The sequence below is a fragment of the Marmota monax genome, unplaced genomic scaffold (genome assembly GCF_021218885.2).
Source record: "Marmota monax isolate L192 unplaced genomic scaffold, Marmota_monax_Labrador192_F-V1.1 WCK01_AAM20220418_F8-fsc00001, whole genome shotgun sequence".
In the NCBI taxonomy this organism is placed as follows: Eukaryota; Metazoa; Chordata; class Mammalia; order Rodentia; family Sciuridae; genus Marmota; species Marmota monax.
Genome location: NW_026693777.1, coordinates 21,902,923 through 21,928,137, shown reverse-complemented (window position 1 = coordinate 21,928,137; position 25,215 = coordinate 21,902,923). Strand labels below are relative to the sequence as shown.

The 25,215-nt window shown below is 39.8% G+C and overlaps 1 protein-coding gene across 3 annotated transcripts in view; it reads right to left on the bottom strand.

Moving 5' to 3' along the window:
• Esr2 (estrogen receptor 2) overlaps positions 1–17,014 on the bottom strand; it is a 62,800-nt gene extending 45,786 nt beyond the window's left edge. For 2 of the 3 annotated variants that reach the window (XM_046461321.2, XM_058584601.1), the window contains exons 1-3: positions 16,635–17,014; positions 3,093–3,540; positions 595–767 (exon numbers count right to left, since the gene is read on the bottom strand). In XM_046461321.2, coding sequence (XP_046317277.1) covers positions 595–767; positions 3,093–3,511 — 592 coding nt within the window. In that variant the 5' untranslated portion in view covers positions 3,512–3,540; positions 16,635–17,014. Of the gene's footprint in view, positions 1–594; positions 768–3,092; positions 4,036–16,634 lie in introns of those variants that run through there. The other variant, XM_058584599.1, reaches the window with a different exon arrangement.
• Between the last annotated feature and the right edge of the window lie 8,201 nt (positions 17,015–25,215).

The following is a 25,215-nucleotide window of genomic DNA, read 5'->3' as shown; positions in this document are numbered from 1 at the left end:
AAATACATGAACCCTACCCCAGAAGGAAATTGGAAAATTTAGAGAACTGATCTAATACCAGAGCAGAAAACAGGGAGCCATGCAGGAAATTCAAAGTAAGAAGACAGCATTTCATCAATTCTCAAAGTCCACCGCAGCTGAATTCCTGATTTCTGACCATTTCCATAAAATCTATTTATTCTCCTTCCCTCAGGAGCCATCCCACTGTCAGGCCTGTTAAGCATGCCCTGTATTAAATCTCTGCACCTCCTAACAAGTACACACCTTTTCCAAGCATTATCTTTTTGAAACTGTAACTGGACATCTCCCCATGATCCTGGGGGTAAAGGGAGGAGCAAAACCCATTCAAGTTGGCTATATGACCTTAGGGTTGTGGCATAGAACAAGACAATCAAAGATAAAGTTCTGTGCACTTGAAACAACCCACATACTGGCTCCTCCCAGCCCACTCTCAAACATACATGATCCTCCAATCTTCAGTGAACAGAATATATCAAACAGGTCATTGCTGAAATTTCTACCAGGTCATCTCTGTAAAACTGTTTAAAAGCAAAAGTGGAAAACTAAAAGAGCAGTTTAACAATACTCTTGTACCTTGAATGCTTCTTTTAAAAAAGGCCTTACATCCTTCACACGACCAGACTCCATAGTGATATCCAGACGCATAATCGCTGCAGACCGCACAGAAGTGAGCATCCCTTTTTGAACTTGGACTAGTAACAGGGCTGGTGCAATGGTTCACACTGACCTTCCTCTTCAGTGTCTCTCTGGGAAGGCAAAGAAAATATCCATTGTAAAAGAGCATGAAGAGAAAGGAAGGGTTTTTAGGGGGAAGAAAAAAAGGCATGAACATTGTCTAATTTAATCTCTTTGCCTTCCAGGACTCATGATAAATGTATTCTAGGAAATCTGATGGAGCAGAACCTCTGTTACTGATATCAGATCTATGTGGAGAATGACTGATGTGTGAAAGTGGTTAGGTGAGTTTATGCCCATCCATGCACAGGAAGGAAACAGAGGCTCAAAGCTTGCTGCTGGGCAAGGGGCACCAAGGAGGAACAGAACCCAGCAAGGGAACACTAGGGGGCACTAAAAACCTGGCAAGTTCCTAATTTTGTCTGAGCATGTTTGTTTTGAAAAGGGAATAGTAGGGGTATTACTGACTTATTACTTAATTTGTCCAAATATTAACAAAACTTTTATTAGAATTCAAGCTCAGAAACAAAAATATTTCCTATTTTAAAGAAAAACATTACTTTTATATTTTTAAACTGTATTTATTTATGTTTTATAGTGTTGAGGATCAAACCCAGTGTGTCATATGTGTGAGACGAGGACTTGAACACTGAGCTATATGCCCCCAACCCAACATTACTTCAAAAAAGTTACCTATGATTTTTTGCTGGGCATGGTGGCATACACCTGTAATCCCAGCAACTCGGGAGGCTGAGGCAGGAGGATCATGAGTTCAAAGCCAGCCTCAGCAAAATCAAGGTGCTAAGCCACTCAGTCAGACCCTGTCTCTAAATAAAATACAAAAAAAGGGCTGGGGATGTGCCCCAATGGTTGGGTGCCCCTGGGTTCAATCTCCAGTACCCCCCACCCAAAAAAAAAAAAAGTTATCTACAATTTTTGCTGAAAGTGGTGGTGTACACCTGTAATCCCAGTAGCTCAAGAGGATAGCAAGTTTGAGGCTAGCCTCAGCACCTTAGCAGGACCCTGTCTCAAAATAAAACATAAAAAGGGCAGGGGGGTTGGGGATGTAGCTCAGTGGCAGAGTGCTGGGATTGTGGCTCAGTGGCAGAGCACTTACCTCACACGTATGAGGCACTGGGTTTGATCCTCAGCACCACATTAAAATAAACAAAATAAAGGCATTCTGTCCATCTATAACTACAAAAAAAATTAAAAAAAAAAAAAACACTGATGTGGCTCAGTGGTTAAGTGCCCCTGGGTTCAATCCCTGTTACAAAAAAAAAAAAAAATAGTGGAGAACAATTGGATATTCAGATACTATACATGCACACACACACACACAAACACACACAACACAAAACACAAATTTTTAAAGTTACCTACAATTTTTATATTCTCTTTTTTATCCACCAATACAAAGTTGTTATTAAAAGAAGAAAACTAAAATTATTATATAACATTTTCTCAAAGTTCCTTTTTTAAATATGCTTGCCGAGGATTGAACCTATGGTCCCACATGCGCCACGCACATGCTGAATCACAGAGCCATTATCCTCTGCCTGATTTCTCAAAAGTGATGAATTTCAATACCCAACATGCCCTAACGTAGCACTCTGCTTGATTTAGAAGTTTATTTCTTCTTCTTTTTATTTCTTTTGATACCATCCTTTCCCTCTATAGCCATACTAATTATTAAAAACATAAAAATTTAGACTGAAATAATTCATCATGTTACCTTGCATTTAAAGAGCTCAAATATTTAATTTCAGAAAAACTTAACAGAAGCCTACATTTATGTATTTTCTCACCAAACTTCTTAAAGTATTGTTTTAGTTCATGGTTTAGAAAGCTTGTACTAATTACCTTTTCAGCCTTCACATGGCTAGCATGTTATTTACTTTTATCCTGGAAACAATTTGTCCTGAACACTAAGTTGTGACTGACAAAAAGATCTAACCTGAAAGTAAAGATTTATTTTTCAAACCCAAATAGCTTCATTAGGAGGAAAGTGATTCAAGGTCAATCTTTTTTTAATTTTTTTTAAATTTTTTAGTTGTACACAATACCTTTACCTTGTTTATTTTTATGTGGTACTGAGGATCGATTCCAAGGCCTCACACGTGCTAGGCAAGTGCTGTACTGCTGAGCCACAACCCCAGCCTGATTCAAGGTCAATCTTCATCACATAAAGACAGTGGTCACGATAGTGAATTCTCCCCATGATACCTATCTACAAGCACAACCTTTTAATGAGGGCATCATATGTTTTTGGTGCTCTAAGTTATCTAGGTGACAAAATAAAGACCTTGTATAACACACATCTTTCTTCTCATTAAACCACAAAGCAAAGTGCATCATGCCCACGAACTGCAGTTTAGAATGAAGACTACATTTACCTGTTGACAGGTAAGGTGTGTTCCAGTGATCTTGCTTCACACCAAGGACTCTTTTGAGGCTCTGCATACAGAAGTGAGGACTGACAGTGAATTGCTAAAGGAGACAGGTGCCCAGGAGTTGGCCATAATACATGTGGGCTTGCTGTCTGTTGACCAAGCCCACTTTCATTGTTATCTGAAGTGCTAGAAATACTGTAATTCATCACAGCAGGGCTATAGAATGTCATGGCCGAATATTCGTGATGGCTCTCTACATAGGAGGAAGGGATATATATGGGGCCATGCTCCAGGGGTAGGACAGATTGACTGCAGTTGTAGGAGGCAGGAGAGTTAAGGCTAGATGGTGAGTTTTTGATATCCATGTCTTGAACAGGCAGCAGCTGAGAAAACTCCTTGTGAGAAGAGGCACAAAGGGACATTATAAAGGACTCATAGGCAGGTATAATGGCTGTAAAGAGAAACAAAAGATATGGCTATGAGCTATAGAAGTAACTGTTAAAAATTATTCAAACATTTTTTATAAATGCACACCTTTGTATGGGATTACAAATACATCCAAAAAGATACATGTGAAAATATTAACTACAGAGGGGTAGGAATGTGAAGTATAAAACTCTCATTCATTTACTTCTTTTTTTAATATTTATTTTTTAGATGTAGTTGGACACACTATCTTTATTTTATTTATTTATTTTTATGTGGTGCTGAGGATCGAACCCAGGGCCTCACACATGGTAGGTGAATACTCTACTGCTGAGCCATACTCCCAATCCTCATTTACTTCTTTATTGCTTCATTGTTGTGGTAGTTATTTAACCATGATAATTTATTCTACAATATTTTAATTTTATTTCACTATAAATTGTGTTGAGTTCAATGGTGGTATTCCTTTACAGGGAATACAAAACTAAAATCAAGCCATACAAGCATAAGATAAACCAGTGATGAGGCCTGCTCAGTCTATACTAGAGCAGACACCAGTTCATACCAGAGCCCACATGAAGGTGTTTTTATTCAATAGAAACAGATATTAATGGGCTGGGGTTGTGGCTCAGTGGTACAGCACTTGCCTAGCAAGTGTGAGGCACTGGGTTCAACCCTTAGCACCACATAAAATAAAGAAAGTTATTTTTTTTTAATTTAAAAAAAGAAACAGACATTAACAGTAGCAACATATGGCTATAGAACGAGACCATAAGTGCCCTTGAATTTTTTGTGAGTTCTAGTGAGGCTCTGACAAGCCTAACATTATTCTCTTACCAGTCAGGTAATAGAACCCATCTGCTAATGAAACTCGAAGGTTCTTCATCCAGCTGGAAATGACTACAACTTAAAGTCCTTTTCCTAGTTGTCTGCCTTTCCACTTTAGAGTCATCTAGCAGGTTAATTTCAATGTGACAAAAGGTATCATCTGGATGGCTACATCATGCCCTGGTGACAAGGACAGGTATAATGAAGTTTGTGCTGAAACAATTGGACCTCCTGGTTGGTCTTCTAAAATACTTTTGAAAACTAAAAACCAAAGAATATATAAAATTCCATTGAGTATGCTTTTTCTGGAGCTAGAGAAGTTTATTTGAATGCTCATGTGGAAAAATAGGAATAGCCAGGTAAACCCTAAAGAAGATCAATGATTGGGGCTAATATTATTAACAGATATTCAAATACACTGTGTTCTTTCAATAATAAACAAGGTCCCTCCACAATCTTGTAGCCTCAGGTTGGTGATAACTTTACCACAGCCACCCATCCAGGCTGTGGCCCAAAGGGTCAACATCTCAAAGGAATTCATTAAGAAATATCACCTTATCCAGAGAGGTGGCACATACCCATAATCCCAGCATGTTGGGAGGCTGAGGCAACAGGATTGAGAGTTCAAAGCCAGTGTCAGCAACTTAGACAGGCCCTAAACAGTTTAGGGAGAGAGGGAGGGAGGGAGAGAGAGAGAGAGAGAGAGAGAGAGAGAAGGAACCTGGACCTACCTTGACCATGCATTCACACTGGTTACTGACTGCCATCTGCACAGAGGCACTTTGGAGGGTGCATTTTGCTGGCCCTGCAATGCCAGACCAGCCAGGCTAAATCAATCAACATCTCTGCTAGTTCATGGCCAAACCTCGCTTATCCAGTGAGGTTTGAACTCCTTCCAAATTTGTTCTTCCTTAGGTGATACTCCTCAGTCATGGGGTGCCAAAGAGAGTTTCCTTATCTTTTATACTTAATCTGTTACCATAGTTGGTAATTCTTTAAACTTCCTCTGTTAGCTGAGTATGCTGGTAAGCCTGTAGTCCCAGCTACTTGGGAGGCACAGGCAGGAGGATTGCAATTTGGAGACCAAGCTAGGCAATTTAGCAAGATGTCCATCTCAAAAAATAGAAACAAAAGATTTCCCCTGTTGAAAGTATTTATAGTTTCTATCCCCTGAGTTAATTCAAACTACTACTGTGATGGCAAACCCAGACGTGGTTGTGAAAAGAAATTACAAAAAACGCTATGGTAAGAAACCAATGCCTGGAGAAGGGGTCAATTCCACTTCCTTCTCTAAGCCTTTCTCCAGGAAGCCTAATTAACCATGGGATTGTAAGCCTAATTAACCTTTTGGATTGTAAATAACTGCCCTAGGAATCTGACTACTCCCTCTTGAAATGTAACAGATTTCTTCTTATCTGTTTTTGTGAGCATGCTTTATGTTAGAGACCCTGCTCAGGGCCTTCAGCTGCGTTGATTAGGATTTTAAAAAAAAAAAAGATGAAAAGCCCCAATGATAGGATGGTTCTAAAATGACTTGAAATAACCTATAAATATTGTGAGAAACTGTGGATCAGGGCTCAGAATTTGGAGTTTTTGTTTTCCTCTGGGCCCACCTGCATAAAATTAAAAATTTGGAATTCGCCTCCTCTCTGAGTACTACTTGCTCCTTCTGGATTAGTCTGTTTCCCGCAACACTACTGTAAGAGAATAGAAGATCTGAAAATAGAAGATTTGAGAACAGAAAATCCAAAAGCAACACTTTTTGGAAATTTGGTGTACCTCAAATCACTGGGAAAACACTAGACGGTAGTCCAGCCACTGAAAAAAAAAAGAACAGTGGATATATATCATACACTGTACCAGAATAAACTCCAGAAATCAAAAAGTTCAGAGAGATGGAAGAAGAAAGCAGGGGAAAGAAATATAAATGTAGAAGAGGGGATAAAAGGGAAAGGGGAGGGCTCTCGAGAGGCCCTACAAGCACCAGCAGCTAACATAGGAAAATCCCTTTACAACCTGAGTGTGAGGGGAGAACTCTGGCTGAAAATCCAAAAGCAATTTTTTTAAATAACCAATAAATTCAATACCCAAACCCAAATATCATACAAATACCATAATCAAAGTAAAAAAATAACTAATTATAAATTATAAAAACAAAAAGAAAGAAAAACAATTCTCAATTTATTTTAGAAACAAGGAGCTAATCTCTCTAATACATGGGGAGAACTCATATTAGAATGAAGAACAAACTACTCATTAGAAAAACAGGCAAAAGTCACAGGCAGAATACAAAAGGAAGGCAAATGCTACTTAAATAAAAAAGATGTTCAGCCTCATTTGTAGAAGATACCTACATTAAGATACTATATCTCATTTAACACATTAGACAAAAATATTTCCCTGGCAAATGATTCAAATGTTTGAAAACAGACTGTCTTGGCAAGGCCACAAAACAAACAAACAAAAAAGCCAGCAACACATGCCTGGAATCCCAGCCACTGGAGAGGATGAGATAGGAGGATCACAAGTTGGAGAACAACCTCAGCAATTTAGAAAGCCCTATCTCAAAATATAAAAAGAGGTAGGAGGTGTAGCTCAATGGTAGAGTGCCCCTGGATTTTATCCCCTGTACCCCGCCCCCCCCCAAAAAAAAAAACAGGAATAACAGGGATTCCATGTGTGTACACATGTGTATATGTGCTAATGACTGAAACCAGGGACATTTTACCACTGGGCTATACCTCCAGTTTTTTTTTTCTTTAATAAATACTCTTTTTTTTAATATTTATTTTTTAGTTTTTGGCGGACACAACATCTTTGTTTGTATGTGGTGCTGAGCATTGAACCCTGGCCGCACGCAAGCCAGGCGAGTGCGCTACCGCTTGAGCCACATCCCCAGCCCTATACCTCCAGTTTTTGAAACAGGGTCTAAGTTGCTTAGGGCCTTCTTAAGTTGCTGAGGCTAGCCTTGAACTTACCATTCTTCTGCCTCAGCCTCCTGACTCTCTGGGATTACAGGTATGCACCACTGCACCTGACTAAGGGACTCTTTTCTACAATGCTGATGGGAGTGGAAAATGATAATCTCTATGGGTCTTTTTTTTTTAATATTTTATTTTATTTTTTTAGCTGTAGTTGACCCAATACCTTTTATTTATTTTTCCTGAACCTGAGGATCAAACCCAGGGCCTCGCACGCACTAGGCGAGCGCTCTACCACAGAGTCACGACCCCAGCCCAAAATTTTGTTTTGACAAAATATATCAAATATGTATGTTTTTACCTTTTGGACTATGACTTTCAAAAAAAGAGAAAAAGAAATCATTTGCTAGCATTGTAAATTATCATTACATCAGTTTCTCTACTTGGATACACAGTAATTAAGGTAATTAAGCCTATACTCTCCTTCTTCTTTTATACCCCAGTACTGCAAATGGAAACCAAGAATGCTCTACCGCCGAGCCACACCCCAAGCCCTTTCTAGTTTTTTTTTTTTTTAAATTTTAAGACAGTCTCACTGAGTTGCCCAGGCTGGCCTTGAACCTGTGATCCTTCTGCCTCAGCCACCAGGCCTGGATCTGTATCCTGCCTTTTTGAAAGAATCTATATTTTATTCCATTGTCAAGGGAAACTTCTGTACAAAGGAATATCAGAAAAAAAATTGGTAAAGCAAATAAGTAAAAATACTGCAATTACTGCATCCCTGGATAGCAGGCATACATAGACATTCATTTTGCCAATCTTTCAACTATTCTGTAAATTTGAAATTTCTATAAATTTTTCATAATAAGCAGCTTTGGAAAAAAAACAAACAAATTAAAAATGAAAACCTTTTAAAAATATTTAAAAATTTGGAATAATATAATCTGGAAAAGAGAACAGTGACCATTAATAATGAGGCTGGTTAAGAGAGAAAATTAAATGAAGGCACTTGCCTTCAGAATTATCCATCCTCAATATTTTCAACTCTTGCTTAAAATATAGGCAATTTGGTTCTCTAGAAGCTCCCAATATCCTCCTTCTGATGTTTTAATTTGAATGCTCCCTTCCTTTGTCCTAAAATCCTATCTATAGTGGCTTTAATTATGTTCATAAATTCTTCAACATTCTTCCCTTCAAAAGATGGAGTCTAGCCTGGCCCTTGAGTGCAAGCTAGATTTAGGGATTCACTTTTTATTTTTTTTTGTATAATGAAGTCCACTTCCAGAGGCACTGTCTGAGCCGAGTCCTCGTGTTCTTCTGGGGTCAGCCTTTATTTTTTTTTAATTTTTTATTTGTTTTAATTAGTTATACATGACAGTAGAATGCACTTATGTATTTTGATATATCATACATAGATGGTATATAATTTCTCATTTTTCTGAGTATACATATTGTAGAATCACATTGGTCATATAGTCACATACATGTATAAAGTAATGTCATTCTACTATCTTTCTTATTCCCCACGACCCCTGTCTTCCCCTCCTTTCACTTCCCTCTATCTAATCTAAGGTAATGTTACTCTTTTTTTTTTTTTTGCATTACAATTCTTAATACACATATATACCACAATTTTTGTATCTCTGTTTGTATATAAAGTATGTTGAATTGGGTAATTCAAGTCTTAATACATGTACTTTGTATAATGATGTCCACCACATTCCACCATCCTTGATAATCCCCTGCCCCCTCCCTTTCCCTTCCACCCCTCTTCCCTATCTAAAATTCATCTATTTCTCCCATGCTTTCCCTCCCAATCCCACTATGAGTCAACCTCCTTATATCAGAGAAAACATCTGGTATTTATTTTGGGGGGATTGGCTGACTTCACTTAGCATTATCTTCTCCAATGCCACCCATTTACCTGCAAATGCCATGGTTTTGTTATTTTTTAATGCTGAGTAAAATTCCATTGTGTATATATGCCACAATTTTTTTTTTATCCATTCATCCACTGAAGGACATCTGGATTGGCTCCACAGTTTAGCTAGTGTGAATTGTGCTGCTATAAACATTGATGTGGCTGTGTCCCTGTAGTATGCTGTTTTTAAGTCCTTTGGGTATAGTCCGAGGAGAGGAATAGCTGGGTCAAGTGATGGTTCCATACCTAGTTCCATACTCACTTCTAATAAATAATGTCAAAAAGGATAATGTGTGATGTCCAAGACTAGGTCATAAAAGGCACTGTGGCCTCTTCATACAGATCTCTTTGTATCATACACTCGCTTTGGAAGAAGTTAGATGCCATAATTGAAGGACACCCAAGCAGCCTTGCAGAGGTCTCCTGATAGTGGCCAGCAAGAAACTATAGTCTCCAGTCCATAACTCTTTGAGCAAGATATTTTGGAAGCAGATCCTCCAACCCCAGTCAAACCTTCAGATGATGGTGTGGCTGACATTTTGACTTGGACCACATGTGAGGACATCCAGCTTAATTGGTCCTAGATTCTTAACTCTTGGAAACTATGATGTTACACATGCTTATTATGTTAAGATGATAAATTTTATAATTTGTTACACAGTAACAAATAATATGATATCCAAGGTATGTAATTCATCATTTTCCTCTCCTAAACCAGTCCTTTTCCTTATTTGCATTAAGCCTGTTATAGTTGTCTTTGACTTCGCCTCTTTACCCAGTCACCATTAATCACCCAGGCACATGGTCTCTGTATCCAAATGCCTTGCCTCCATGTCTGTCTTTTGCTGCCATATTGAAGAAAGTTCTTCTTATTTCTTTTCTGAGCATCTAAAATAGGCTCCTTACTGCTCCTTGGGTCTGGCCTTTTCCAGATCCTCAGAGCTCAGAGTTGCCAAATTAACATGTTTTTTGTTTGTTTGTTTCTTATAGGGAAAGAATATGAGGAACTCTGTTTAAAATATAAGATTTCATGAAGTCAAGGGATCACCTTCAGTAGGCATGGAGCTGTGCTGAAGAAAGAAAATTTATAAGAGGCCTACCTTCAGGAAACTAATATACGACTTAATACCCCACACTCCAGTACCAGGGATTGAACCCAGAGGAGCTCTACTGCTACATTCCCAGCCCTTTTTATTATTTTCTATTTTGAGACAGGTTCTTGCTAAAATGCAGATGTTGGCTTTGAACTTGTGATTCTCCTGCCTCAGCCTCTGGAACAGCTGGGATTACAGGCAGGGGCTACCATATCCAGCACTATCTTAACCATTTCTACTTGTACAGTTCATCAGTGTTAAATCCCTTCACTCTACTGTGAAACCTATCTCCAGGATGCTTTTCATCTTGCAAAACTAAAATTCTATTCCTGTTAAGCAATAACTCCTCCATTTCCCTCTATTATTTATTTTTTTATTACTTACTATTATTTCCCTCTTTCCCCACTTCTAGTCCCTGTAAACCACCATTCTACATTGTGTCTCGAGAGATCTGACTATGTAGTTCATATAAATGGAACTACACAGCATTTGTCCTTTTGAGGCCCATTATTTTTTTTAATATTTATTTTTTAGTTGTAGTTGGACACAATACCTTTATTTTATTTATTTATAGGTGTGTTGAGGATCAAACCCAGGGCCTCGCATGTGCTAGGTTAGTGCTCTACCATTGAGCCACAACCCCAGCCCTTGAGGCTGCTTATTACACTTAGTGTAATGTCCTCAAGTTTTACCCATGTTGTAGCATGTGTCAGAATTTCCTTCTTTTTTAAGGCTGAATAATATTCTACCACTTTCTGTTTATCGAATAGTTTTAAACAGGGAGCTTGAACTCATTTACAGATCCATGGAAATGACCTGGGTTACAGTGAGTGGTTGAATATAGGAGAGACCACAGGAGCTGGTGACTGAGGCATCAGTAACCATTAGGTGGCAGCTTCAGAACTGACAGCATTGTTAAAAGGCATTTGTCTGTCCTGAAAATATGTCTCATATTTCAATCCACCTACACATACACCTGCTCACTGTGCTTGTTTTCAAAACTTACCTTAGCAATCATATTTTAGTGCACTGTTTTTGCTATATGATCTGAGCATATCTAATATAGCCAAATATTTAATGAAAACACACTTAGAATACTTCAACAACAAAATTTAAACAGAATACAATGTAATAATTGAGAGCAAGATACTTAAGGTAACATAAAACATATTGCATTAATGAATAATATAATGTAATCTGGAGGTAATATTATATATCTTGAACTTGAAAAAAGTATAAAAAATAAGATGGCCTACCTAGTTAATGAATAAAAAGCATGTTCAAAGGTTAGTAAGGTCATTATGGTTAGTAGTCTTTCTTATACAAAGTACTGCTCAATATAAATGTATATAAGGACAAATACAACACTTTCCATCATCAGATTAAATTATATCCAGGAAATTATAAAGCAAGAAAATAGTGAATTTTAGAGGAATTTGAATAGAAGACTTCAAGTTAATAAAAATTAATGAAAATTTTAATTAAATGGCTTCACAAAGAAAATATTCTATGAATGTGTGGTCAACCAAGGTTTAACTGAATTTCAGATGGTCTCAACTTTACATATCCCAAAAGAAATATAATTAGCACTTTAGCATAAGCAGTTCAGCAGAGCCAACACCTCAAACTATCAGAAAAACCTCTGCCATCTTTTCCTTTCATCAGACTTCTTAAAAACTGACACAAAGTAAAGAACAGTCACATGGCAATTCATGATCCTGAAATAACACTTGCCATTATCTAATTGGAAAATTAACACAAAGTTTTAAAAGAATAGGACATCTTCCTCTGGGGTAGAGAATCTATTCCATCACTCATTTTCACCTATAACTAAAATGTTGGTCCAATGATGCTAAAATGACCTGGTAGACACACACCACCAAATGGCAAACCCCAAGACACATCCAGGCCATTAATCAGGTACTATGATGACTTTGTCTAGAAAATACAGATCTCACATGTTAACCTATCGCCAACTTCTCTAGAATTTCTGCACATCCCCAGCACAGTGACAATTAATGTTAGAGAACTGATTGCTGAGTAGTCATAAAAAAGCAAGTTACTATTTGGTTGGATAGTTTTGGGATGTATCCAGATTCATGTGACAACTATTTCTCAGAGGCATCTTGGGAAATTAGTAAACTTGGTAGCCAATGCATAGTGCTTTTCTCCTAAGCCAAGCCATAACAAGGGATGATGAACTTAAACTAACACTGCAGTAAACAGGAACACAGGCAGCATAAGGGGAGCTTTCTCCACCAAAGGTGGTCTATAAAACTGTGAACAAACCCATTCTGGTTATTTGAGTACTTCTATTCTAAAACGGAGATACAAAATGGTTAAAGGAAAGAATCCTCAAAAGATCCAATTTCTTCAACATTGTAATGTGGAATTCTCTCAGCACATCATTTGAGGTCAAGCATGGCCTCAGTGACCACAATATCTGGTAGAATAGGGAAAAATACTCTCTAACAAGTTTAATTGTTGGGCCTGGAAGGCATGGAGTTTTAGCTGGCCAAGAAAAGAACATAAACCTGGACATTCTAGAATTACTCATTACATTTATGACAATCCTCTTTAATTAGTAACCATAACCTAAAATGATTGCTCCATGTCCTTTGGGGTGAAAGCCTGTCTTCCATCCAGAGACTTTTCTTTCCCATTCCACCAGCACAACACACACACACACACACACACACACACACACACACATACACCTGTTTGGCCCTCTCAGGTCCCATCTTTGTTCACAGAAAAGCTTTCTGTACACATGGAATTATGCATGGTATCCTAAGGCACTGGCTGGGGAACACATTATGGCTCTCAAAATGAAAAAAAAAACAAAACTTAAGTTTTTAAAATCCCAAATATTGGCAGTGGTTTTATGGAGAAGACCAAGGTCAGCCCTAGAAATAGTAGGAAGACATTCCAAAAATAATAAACTGATTTATTAAAGCACCTATAAATCTAGCTAAAGAATAAGAAATCAGTCAAAACGGAGCCTGTTTTTATGTATATTCTGGCTGAGAGCACCACCCAGCAGACACTGGATCTTGGTCTCAGCTCTATCTGAAAGCCAGATCATCTTAGACAAAATACATAAACAACTTGAGCTTCCACATTTTCCTCAGTTAAAAATGGGGGCTTATATGGGCTGCATCTTTTCATAGTTCTCTGAGGAGAAAATGAAATGCTGTATGTGAAAGCATTCTGTTAGGTATTAACACATCCAAGAGAGGGAAGCCAGTCTATTGGCATGTCACTGAATATAGCTATGGTATAGAATTTCCAGACCCTTTAAGATAAAATGACTTATTTGTGGGGAGCCATTCTCACGCGATTGGGCACCTCCCTGATTGGGTGTGAGGCGTTCTGGCCAAACTGTGTCGTGTGGGGGTGTGACTGATCATTAACCCTGAGACCAATCACTGACCCTGACCTTGGAATGCTGCCCCCATCGACCTTCATTGGATGGAATTTTCCCCTGAATTTCTTGTTCCCCAATAAAAGGCTACTCCCTGGCGTGCTCTCTCTCTCTCCTGCTAGTCCCGAGTAAGCCTTGCTAGAGGGAGAGCCATCTCGGACCTGGTCATAGAAAAAGGTAATTGAGTCTGTGTGTTTATTTCGATGTCACTAGTTAACTTCTATGCTACGAACCTCTTGTATGAAACCAGCGTGCTGGTCGCGCAGTGGACTTATTGCCACCCCAAATATTTTTGCCTCCTAATTTTACTTCCTAAATTTCTGTTGAACAGAAGTCCATTATCACCGGTCCAGATAGCTAGGCTGCTAAGTAGCCTGTCAACTTCGTATGTATAAATAAAATGCACAGCCCCTGATGCTACGTTCTCCATCCTGCAGACTCGGAGGACTTTGCTAACTCATCCCCTTTCTTCTCCCACCTGTGCATCACAGTCCCTAAGCATTCCATTCAAACACTTTACATTTGTATGCCCCACAAAAGTCATAAATTCACACTCACAAAGCAAAAGCTAGAAGGGGGAATAAAACTAGAAGAAATTTCAAGGAAAAGATTTAAAAATACATTTCTTAAGGACTGAGCATCCTTGATGTATTTATCTGTTTGGCAACCAGGAGTTTTAAATGTATCTTTTCCAAAGCAAAATGGTAAGGCCATCAATCAATTTAATATTAATTAGAATAAAGAAAAATTACTCTAAAACAACCATAGAACTGATCATCAATACTTGATTTACATACAACTGTTTAAAATGTATACAGCATCTGGGTACCATAGTACGCACCTGAAATCCCAGTGACTTGGGAGGCTGAGGCAGAAGGGTGGCAAGTTCAAGACCAGCCTCAGCAACTTAGTGAGGGCCTAAGCAACTTAGTGGGATCCTGTCTCAAAATAAAAAATAAAAAGGGCTGGGGATGTACCTCTGTGGTAAAGCACCTCTGGGTTCAATCCCCAGCAACCCCACCCCCCCCAAAAAAAAAAGAAAAAAGAAAAACACAAACATCAACAAAAAAATGTTCACATGTATCTTCCAAAATGAGAACTCCTTCAGTCATAATTCATACAGTGAGACACCTAAAAAGGCCAAATATAACTGCATGTAAACAATACTAAGTCTGAATTTTTTCAAATGTCATTATGTCTAAAACAACATACTTGATTGAATTATGAAGCCAAATATTCAAGTAAACAGTTCTCAAGGGCTCTAGACATAATAATAAAAAAATTTACCAGTAAATGATTCAAGTTTAGTCTTCGATATTTTATATATTTTCATACATATGTTCCATAAAATTACTCAAAACAAATAAAATTAACATAAGATGTATTTTGAATTATTACCTGGTTAGATACACATTTATAGAAAATTGCAGTGTCTTGTTCCTCAAAAGGGACACTTCAATATCTTTTAAAGGCTAATTATATTTTTATAAGTTGAATTTACTGTTTTGCCTTATCTGTATTATAGATATATTTTTAAAATGTAAAAGATAGATTCATTCCAGACCCTCAAAATCATGATGAAATGTGTTGTTTTTAATTGATTTCAAAGATTTATATGCCTTGAGCAAGACTTAAATGTTATAAGATATTACTTTCAAAATAAGAATTTTTCAGATTCATCTAAAGAAATGAATGCAAAACAGGAATCCTAAAGCCTATGTCTGCACACCTAATGATGAAGAAATCTACATTTTCCCCCTTCTAGAATGTATGTAGAAACAGAGATTTTCTCCAGAGGGGGGAAAAGCCCAAGAAATATATCATTTTTTTTCATGGTCACAACACATCCACTAATAACCAAATCCAAGTACACACCTTCTCTTTCACATGTTCACTTTTAAAATAACAAACATCTTTCTCACACACACAAAAAGGAAAATAGCGATTGTGAGTTTAGAAACTTTACAGCAGACATAAAAATTTCTAATGGAATGCCCATGGAAATACTAGAACTATAACAAAGAAAGGCAAAATCTTTTCTCCAAAGTGAGGCATACCACACCAAAACAAAAACCTGCTCTTCAGAAGAAGATAAAACTAAGTCAACCTTACTTTCCTAAACAAAACTCCACTCAAAGTCAAAGCTCTTTAAAAGTAATATTCACTTGACCTGATTTTGTACTTCAATATGACACCGTGGATAATGCAAAGTGTGAGGAGGCAACAGTTGGATTCCTCTTCAGCAAATAAGAGACCAGATTTAATGTAGTTCCGTCTGCCCAGTAAATAAGTAAACCTATTTCTGATATAGCTGAGAAACGTCGGTTAACACATTTTTAAAGCACTGGTCGTCTGCCTGAGACATGCACTCTCCCAGTTCATAAAACTCAAGCGGGAAGCGTCATGCTGAAGTCCACTGTATTCATTTCACCCACAGTCGGGAAATCATAGAGTACAAAAAAAAAAAAAAAAAAAAAAAAAAGAAAAACACAAAACAGGATTCTTTTTTCTTTTAAAAGACATTTATTTTATAACACCCAACCGGAAAATCATAAGCACAAGCAGAATAAGTTAACTTGCTGGTGTCTAAAGTGAAGATATGTAATCAAAGCACAAAACTGTTACCAGTAGTGGCGGCACGCGCCCGTAATCACCGCGGCTCCAGAGGCTGAGGCAGGAGGATTGCAAATTCAAAGCCAGCCTCCGGAATTTGGCAAGACTCTGTCTCAAAATTAAAAAATGTAAAAAGCTGGGCTTTAAAGTTCAGTGGTAGATTACCCTTGCTCTGGATCCCTGGCCCCGGGGTGGTGGTGGGGGGGGGGGGAGTTGGATTTGTCTTACTTTCATTGGTCACACAATATTACTGGTTTCTCACCGCAGAATTTCAAAATCATGACAATGAAATCACACCTTGACGAAGGGGGCACCTACCTTACAGGTAAACACGCCGGCCTTGCATTCTCTAAAATATCCACACGTGCTCTCCTAGGAGAAGTTCCACTCCCGGAGCTGGCTCCCGGCCACCTGCTGTAGAAAGTGAGCGCAACTCGCAACCCAGCCCCCGTCGCCAGCCTTTACCCGCAGCCCCGGATGCCAGGAATGTCAGTCGCCACACACGAGGGTCCCTCTCGCCCCAGCTCTGGCCGCCGCCTCTCCACCCTGCAAGTGTCCAGAGGTGGTCCTTGCAGCCTCGGCGTTTCCCACGGCCTCTCGGCAGGGGCGTAGGGAGTGTCAAAAGGGCCAGCAGCTGGAGAGGTCGCCCACGACTTAACGAGAAGCCTCTTCTTCCTTTTAAACACCGAGAAGAGGGTGTGGGGGTTAGTTTGTGAGCTCACGTGACCACGAGCGGGAGACCGTAGGAGGACCGGGAGCTCTGCCTGGAGATCCACAAAGGGGGCGGCCCCGGAGAAGGGGCTCTGGCCCTGGCGCCGCCTTACAGCTACCCGCAAGGGTTGTGAAGCGCAGACCGGGTTCCCCTGCCTGTGCCTAGACTCTCAAATGCAGGAGGGCCGACGTGAAGACTGGGCATGAGCATTTCTAATCAGGTCCCGCCTGCTATGGGACTGATGCTACGGGTCGCGGGCCTCACGTTATGGATCCTGTCTCGGAACCAGAACCCACGTGGGTATCATTAAATTCCTGGCTCTGTAAGAATCCAGTATTAAACTTGGGTGGGGGAACCCCAGGGTTGTAGCTCAGTGGTAAATCGCTTGCGTGGGGCGACTGAGGCCCTCGGTTGGATCCCCGGCACAGCAATAAGTAAATAAGTAAATAAATACCTAGGAGTGAAACTGGAGGGGCTGTGGATTTACTAGAGCCCCAGCAGCAAGCTGAGAGGCAAAGCCATGGACTACTGCTGCAGACATGAACTCTCACATCCCAGAGGCTGGCTAGGAGGGCCTTCGGGGCTAGATCTAAGATCCCAGGTGTCTTCTCTAACTCACCGACGGGAAAATCTGTGCCTCCGCGGCGGCTGCGCTCCTCTTCATTGACTTAGCCTCGGCTCACCTCTCTCTCTTGGCGAGGGTCTCGTGCGCCCCCTGCTGGCATCTCCGATTCGCTCACCCGACTGGCTGTGACTCCCTAGGTGAAGACTAGGACCTCACTATTTCTAGATGTTAAGAAACAGCAGGCTTCAAGTCAGCTTTTGATGGCTGGATGTCCCACAATCCACTGAGAGCCCCCACCCCCACCCCGTGTCACACCTGTGCCTAATTGATAGTTAAACCATCCACACACGGCATAAGAGACTTGGTACTGGGGACCAAACCCTTGCTAGGCAACCACTCTACCACTGAGCTACATCCCTAACCCTTTTTATTTGTTGAAATGGGGGTCTTGCTAAATCGCAGAGGCTGACAACTTCTGACTCAGCCTCCCAAGTAACTGGTATTACAGGCCAGGGCCACTACACTTGGGCTGGGACTTGGGTTTGGGGATGGGGGTTGTTTGTTTTTAATTTTTAATTTTTTTTTGTAGTCGTAGATGGACAGCATGCTTTTGTTTCATTTTTATGTGATGCTAAGGATCAAACCCAGTGCCTCACGGATGCTAGGAAAGCTCTCTGTTGCTGAGCTCCAGCTCCAGCCCTGGACATGGTTCTTGATGTGATCTGTATCTCTAATGGAGGAACACCAAGGGGCCATTTGGAAGGAACCTTTTACAGGGCCAGCCTCAACTGGGATTTAGCCAAACATAGCTTTGAAGGACCCTCCTGTGCTCTGTGTTTATAAGAATGAGGTCCACAGGTAGTAAAGAAGGCTCCAAATATGGAGGAGTTTATCAAGTCTCTACTGTACCCCACCCCCATCCAATTTTCATTAAAGCCAAGAGTTCTGGTTTCTTTCAGATTGTAAGACAGTTCCCTAATCCTGAGGCACTGAAGTTAGTTTGTACAGTAGAGTGGATAGCTGGTGCACTTCACCTGGTGAAAATTTGTAAAGGCCAAGATGTTCTATTTTTGCCAGTCTCAGCTTCCCCAACCCCATCTGGGGTGTCTCTCTAGATAGTCCCATACCCATGTGCTCCTTCCTCTTTTCTACCTTAAAGAAAATTTTCAAATGATAGCCAGTTCCATTAGGTGGTACTTGCTTTTAACATAATACCTCTGGAATGGAAACTATAATGAAGGAATTTCAGTCATGAGCCAATAGGCAAGGAAAAACGGTGTGAGGGTAAGGAAAACTGCCATCTATCAGCTACCTACATCATGGCACACTGTATGCTGAGCACTTGCACAGAATTTCACTTAATCCTCATACCAGGTTTGTAAATAGATAATATTGACCCCACTTTTCAGATGAGACACTGAGAATCACAGAGCTTATATCAGCTACCTGAAGCTACATGAAAAGAAAAGAACCCAGTAGCAAGAGTGGCTTCATAGACAGGTTTAGATACAACAAACATATAAAGTAAAAATTTTACTATTAATTATTCCCATTTTATGGTTGAAAAAAATGGATGTTCAGGAAGGCTGTGAGTTATTTAAGATTACATGGCTTGTCACTGGCTGACAAGGACTTGAACCCAGGACAGGGCATGAGGCCCTATTTACCTCCTTACCATACCTGCATTTGATCACAAATAAAGATGGCTGGCACATCTCCTCTGTGCAGAACCTTAACCCTCCTGCATACAAACCCTGCCTCAACACCTTCTGCCACCTGTGAGATAAGCTCCTGCTCTATCTGGGAAGTACAGCTGTGCTGAAGTGCCACAGCAGGCAGACTTGCCAGGTTGGTTCATTTTCAGTTCCCTTAATCTTCACAGATTCCCAGGGACTATCCCTGTTTTATGGATAGGGAAACTGAACCTGACATTTTTTTTCTGTGAGTTCACCCACATGCATATGCTAAAATGAAAAATTACAACTCAAGCTTGCCTACTGCTCTGCTAATCCCATGCTTTTCCACTGTTACCACGTGATGTTTTCCTTCTTTGGTACATACATGAAGACCTGTCTGTCCCATAGAGCCCAGGTATTGTTGAATGAAATTTTGCTAAATTGTGGTCTAGGCCTGACCACCTGTGAGCATATTTACATAACTTATTCTCTACTGACCTGTGTTTGAATACAATCCTCAGTAATATGATCAAGGACAAAAGCAGCAAGGTAGATATGACCTAATATCTGGGTGTCCAGGACACAGGACAGGTTTCTTTGACCCGCAGTTTAAATGAACCACCTCAGCAATCAATATCTGCAGCCAACTCTCCCATAAGTCACCCTCATTTATCTTAGTCTTGTTCTTTGACATTTGTAAACAAACAGGTTAAATGACTTGTCCTGTGGACTGTTCCTCAAAGGGACTTGGATTTCACACAAACCTCTTGCATACTTTGGGTTTCTAATGTTCTATCCACTTGAAATCAAACAACATGAAGAATAAATACTCCTGTCCTCACCCCAGCTCTGATTAAAGCAATTCTCTCTTATGAACTAGAAGAGAAATTAGACCCTGGAGGCGTGAACGTGAACACCCAGTCAAGAAAGAAAATGTTAAAGAACTGCTAGAAATGGTGGCAAATTGTAAGATGCAATTTCACAAATGACTCAAATGCAATTCTGAAATGCAGCTTCCTTACCTTTTCTGACTCAGAATAAAATAATATTAATATCAGGTCAGACAGTGTAAATTTCTCAAAAATGAGGTCAAAAAGGAAAAGATATATAGGTAGACATGGTATAAGAGAACAGAGTCTGACTGTCTGATTTCACAGTTTAGTGTTTTTAAAAGTTGACTAAATTTTTTTCTGCTGCTTCTTGTAAATGTGTTTAACATTTTCAAGTTGTTCATTCATATTATAGAAAGTTACTAGGAATGCCTCTTATGTCCTTTAGACCCACATCAACTAACTCCCTAGTGGTGCACTTTGCATAAATGGCTTTTATAAAAATCCAGACCTGGAAAGGTTGGTTAAAGGATACAAAATTATAGTTAAGAGGAGGAATATAAGTTCTAGAGTTCCATATCACAGCCGAGTCACCACGGTTAGCAGTAATTTTATATGTCAAAATAACTAGAGAATTTTGAATGTGCTCGATGCAAAGAAATGATAAATGTTTGAGATGATTACCCTGATTTGATCACCATATATGAAATATCACAAAGTACAATTATGTATCAGTTTTTTAAAAGGAAAGATGACATTTACTACCTCAAAGGAAAATGCAGACCCAATCTTTTATGCCCAGAGAGAAGGCATTTCTTTCACATGTTATTTCTTATTTGGATGAGCCCAACCAAAGAAATAAATTATTTTCTTCTCTATCATCTAATTCCCTCCTTTGTTGGTAACCCCAATCATAAAATAAACTTCTCTCTCTAAACAATTCCTCAGCTATTGGAAAACACAGCTTTATATAGGAACACAGGCCATCTGATTGGTAGATAGATCTACACCTGTCTCCTCATAGGAGCTTCCCAAATCACTACCCCCTGGAGTCCTAATGTCTACTGCCAGGGCTAGCCTCTTAGGCTTGTCAGCCAGACCCCATCCCAACCCTGCCTACCTCGGTCCTCCCACACCATCTCAGTCTAAACTACCATTCAAGGGAGAAAATTCTTGACAGCTGCTTTAGTTCTTTTTGCTTTACATTTTTTCTGACAATTGATATAACATGTATTCTTTCATAAAATGCTTTTCTTTGAGAATAGCTTCTTGCCACACATTTATCTCCTTGTGGAAAAGTCCCTTTAATGCTGAAAAATTATAAAGCTTTAAGTGTCTACCTGAGATACTTATAAGTGTGTTTGCTCTCAAAGGGGAAAAGGAACAGGGAGACACAACTACCATTCATTCAGCCATTACTTGCAAAAACCTCTACCTGCTCTATTTCACTTAATCCTTGTCTAATTTGGCTTTCCATGACTGTAACAAAATACCTGAGATAGTCAACTTAAAAGGGGAGAAGTTTATTTGGGCTCACAGTTTTGGAGATTTCAGTCCATGGTTGGTTGGTCCTATTGCTTTTGGTAGCCCATCATCAACAAAATGCATGGCATAGGAACCTGCTCACATTAGAGGAGCTGGGAAGCAAAAGAGACAAGACACCTGTAATCTCAGCAACTCAGGAGACTGAGGCAGGAAGATTGCAAGTTCAAGGCCCGCTTGGGCAAACTTAGTGAAACCCTCAGCAACTTAGTGAGACCCTGTCTCAAAATAAAAATGGCTAGGGATGTAGCTCAATGATAGAGCACCCCTGAATTAAATCTCTAGTACCTCCCCCCACACACACATTAATAAAAAGAGAACAAGAGGAGGGTTTGTGATCCCAAGATCTCCTTTCAGGCCTGCTCCCAATGACCTAATTTCCTCCTACCAGATTCCAACTTCTAAAGATTCCACCATCTTCAGTAATACCATGAGCTGGTGACCAAGTCCTCAAAACATAGGCCTTTGGGGGACATTCAAGATCCAAACTATAGTAACCCTCAAAACCATCTGCCAAGGTAGGTACTGTTTATGCTCTCAATTTACAGAGAAGACTAATATTCAGAGAAGTACCTTGCCCAACATCACACAGGTAGTAAGTAACAGAGTCCAAATCGGATCTGTTTCACTACAAAGCTCATTTTCTCTGTATTGCTGTTATCCCTAAGGCTTTATTCTCTAGTTATGGGGAGAGGACAAAATATACAAGAAAGACCTCCTTGCCTATTAACAAATGATAAGTGAGAAATGAGTGAGAATTATATGGACTTTTCGGAAGTTCCTTCTGCAGTTTTAGGTTCCTCTTAGAACTTCTTAGTAACTCCCAGAGCTCCTTACCTGAGCTGACTGGATTTCAGACCTAGAGACTGCCTAGCTCCCCTAGGTTCTCTTCTGAATTCTATAGGTTTTTCAGGCCCAGTCTTGCATCCTTCCTTTGGAGTCCCTCATTCTTCCACTCTCATGCTCTGGAAGCTTCATTCAGACAACCTGAAGACTAGAAACGACCTGCCTTTGCTCTGTCCACCCCAACATGGTTGGGAGGAGAGAGAGCATGGGGCTTCTACAGAGGACAGAGAACACAGGCCTCTGTGCAGACAGGTCAGAATGGAAGCCAGAGACGGGGATCAGTTTTTAGCTCAATCACTTCCCAGCTGTGTGTGCTTGAACACTCTCCTGACCTCTTTGATGTTTCTCTGTAAAATGGGAATAGTACAAGAATCTGTCATAAAAATGTTGTGAGAATTAAAAGAAATGATGAATTGTAATGTGCCTATCACCTTGTAAAGGCTCAATAAATGGTTGCTTGAAAACAACCCAGAGATCTTTGAAACAAAGGGCTTCCCAGATGTAAGGAAGCCTTGACCTAAGAAGGGAAAGCAGCAGGCTTCTGAGGGAAGAGGAGGTACCCAGGGAATCATGCCCTTTGTTGAGTTCTCTGCATCCACTTTCTCAAGCAGGCCCAATCATGAAGTGAGTCAGTCTGACATACTGACATCAGACTCATCTATAAAAGCAATTTAGGGTTGGAGATGTAGCTCAGTGGTAGGATGCTTGTCTAGCATTCATGAAGCCCTGGGTTCAATTCGCCACGTACGGGGGGGGGGGGGGGGGGCGGATAGAGCCGCTTTTCCCCATATCCCTGGGTCACAAGTGTCACCTGGGTCACTTATTTAGAATACAGATTCTCCCTAGAAGGTTCTAAATCAGGCTCCTCTGGGGCAGGTGTTGGGGATACGCATTTTGCACAAGCACCTTAGTGAAGGAAATGTCTAAGGTGCTCATGTGTCTACTGTGTAGTGGAATCTACATCATGGGCAAAGTTATCACCCCAATTTTAAAGGAAAGTCTATTAAGACCCACTCACTCTGGCCCAAGAGAGCTGACTATCCAAGGAATCTGAAACTTGGTTGTTACACCAGTGGCAGCTTGAAATCCACCACAGCAGTAGTTACATCAAGATTTCTTCTGGCCACAAGGTAGCTCACAGGTGCTCCTGTCTGATTCCTTCAGAACACTACAGAGTGTTGATCGTCATGAACGCTTCCTAGCAGTTCTCTGGTTTTCAGAACCTGGCTTAATCTGAATATTATCTTTCTCTCTATGGAAATCCATAAATACTATATACAATCAGCAAATAAGCATTTTGTTTGTTTTTTTGCAAGCTGGTTTACTGGCACAACATTTATCTCCTGTCAGCAATAGAACTGGAGTTCACCTGTGTTCTCCTGAGTGCAGGAGCATTCTCTTGCATTTAACCCCTGGAGCTTCCCTACCCTCTCCAGTCCTGCACAGATCTATTAAGGGCTCAAATTCTACAAAAGATCATCTTCCATAGAGTTGGCACACTTTCTAGTTATAGAATCCAAATGTTAGCTTTCCACAGCACGTTCATGCCTCCCTCTAGTGGATGGGAAAGAGTACAACTAGCCAGATTCCTGTTTGTTTTTAAATCATCATGTGATAATGTGTGACGTGTTAACACAATATTTAGTGGCTTATTCAACTAATTTCCAAGAGCAGCACAAAAGGAAGGCAAGGAAAATAGTCAGGAAGGGCTCACATTCAGGTGAATTTCCACACAGGCTCTTTTCAGGCCAGCCTCTCATACTTGTGATACCCCAGGCAAGCTTACAAATGGAGGCTCACAAGTGTCTTAATTTTGAAACATGAAAAATCAAGCTAATAAAATGTATTTTATATTTTCAATGTACCTTTGAAATGACAAAACTGAGAATTTTGTGTAGGGCTAGGAGTGTAGCTCAGTTGTAGGGCCCTTGGCTATCCTGCAAGGTGGCCTGAGTTCAATTCCCAGTCCTGGGGTTTGGCAGGGGAGGGGGGTGTAGTATAAAAAGCTATGCTTTGCTAGGACTGAAAGTTAGCAAAATATCAAAGAACTAGGTTCTATTACTATTATGTATGTCTGGGTTTTGATGATGAAGCAGCAAGATTTGAATCAGTAATAACATGAACACATATTTAAATCATAATTACTCCACAGAATTTATATCTCTTGCCTTTATTTAAAAAACCCATTAATTATTTTGTTATAATTGAGTTTTTATGTAACTTATGTTCCATTATCTAAAGGATAAAAAGTAAAATGTGATTGTTTTTCAAATTGTAATTTCAAAATGAACAAAATTTGAATGTATATTTATCCAAAAAGAAAAAGTTTTAAAATAAAAAAGTTAAAATAATGTTAAATGTTTTCAAAAGAGCTATTTTTCTTCTTAAATATTAAAAACTGCTTATGAGCTAGGCTGGGAATGTAATACAGACTGGTATGGGCAAGATCCTAGGTTCCATCCCCAACACCACCAAAAATGTAAATAAAAAACTGCTTATGGAAATTAATAGGTAGCAGGGTATAGTGGTGCATGCCTGGACTCCCAGCTTAGGTTCACAAGTTCAAGGCCAGCCTCAGCAACTTGGCAAGACCCTGTCCCCCTGCTCCCGCCCAAACACCCAGCAAAAAAAAAAAAAAAATAGGACTGGGATATAGCTCAGTAGTAAAGCACCCCTTGGATTCAATCTTCAATACCAAAAAAAGAAAGAAAGAAAAGAGAATTATTAA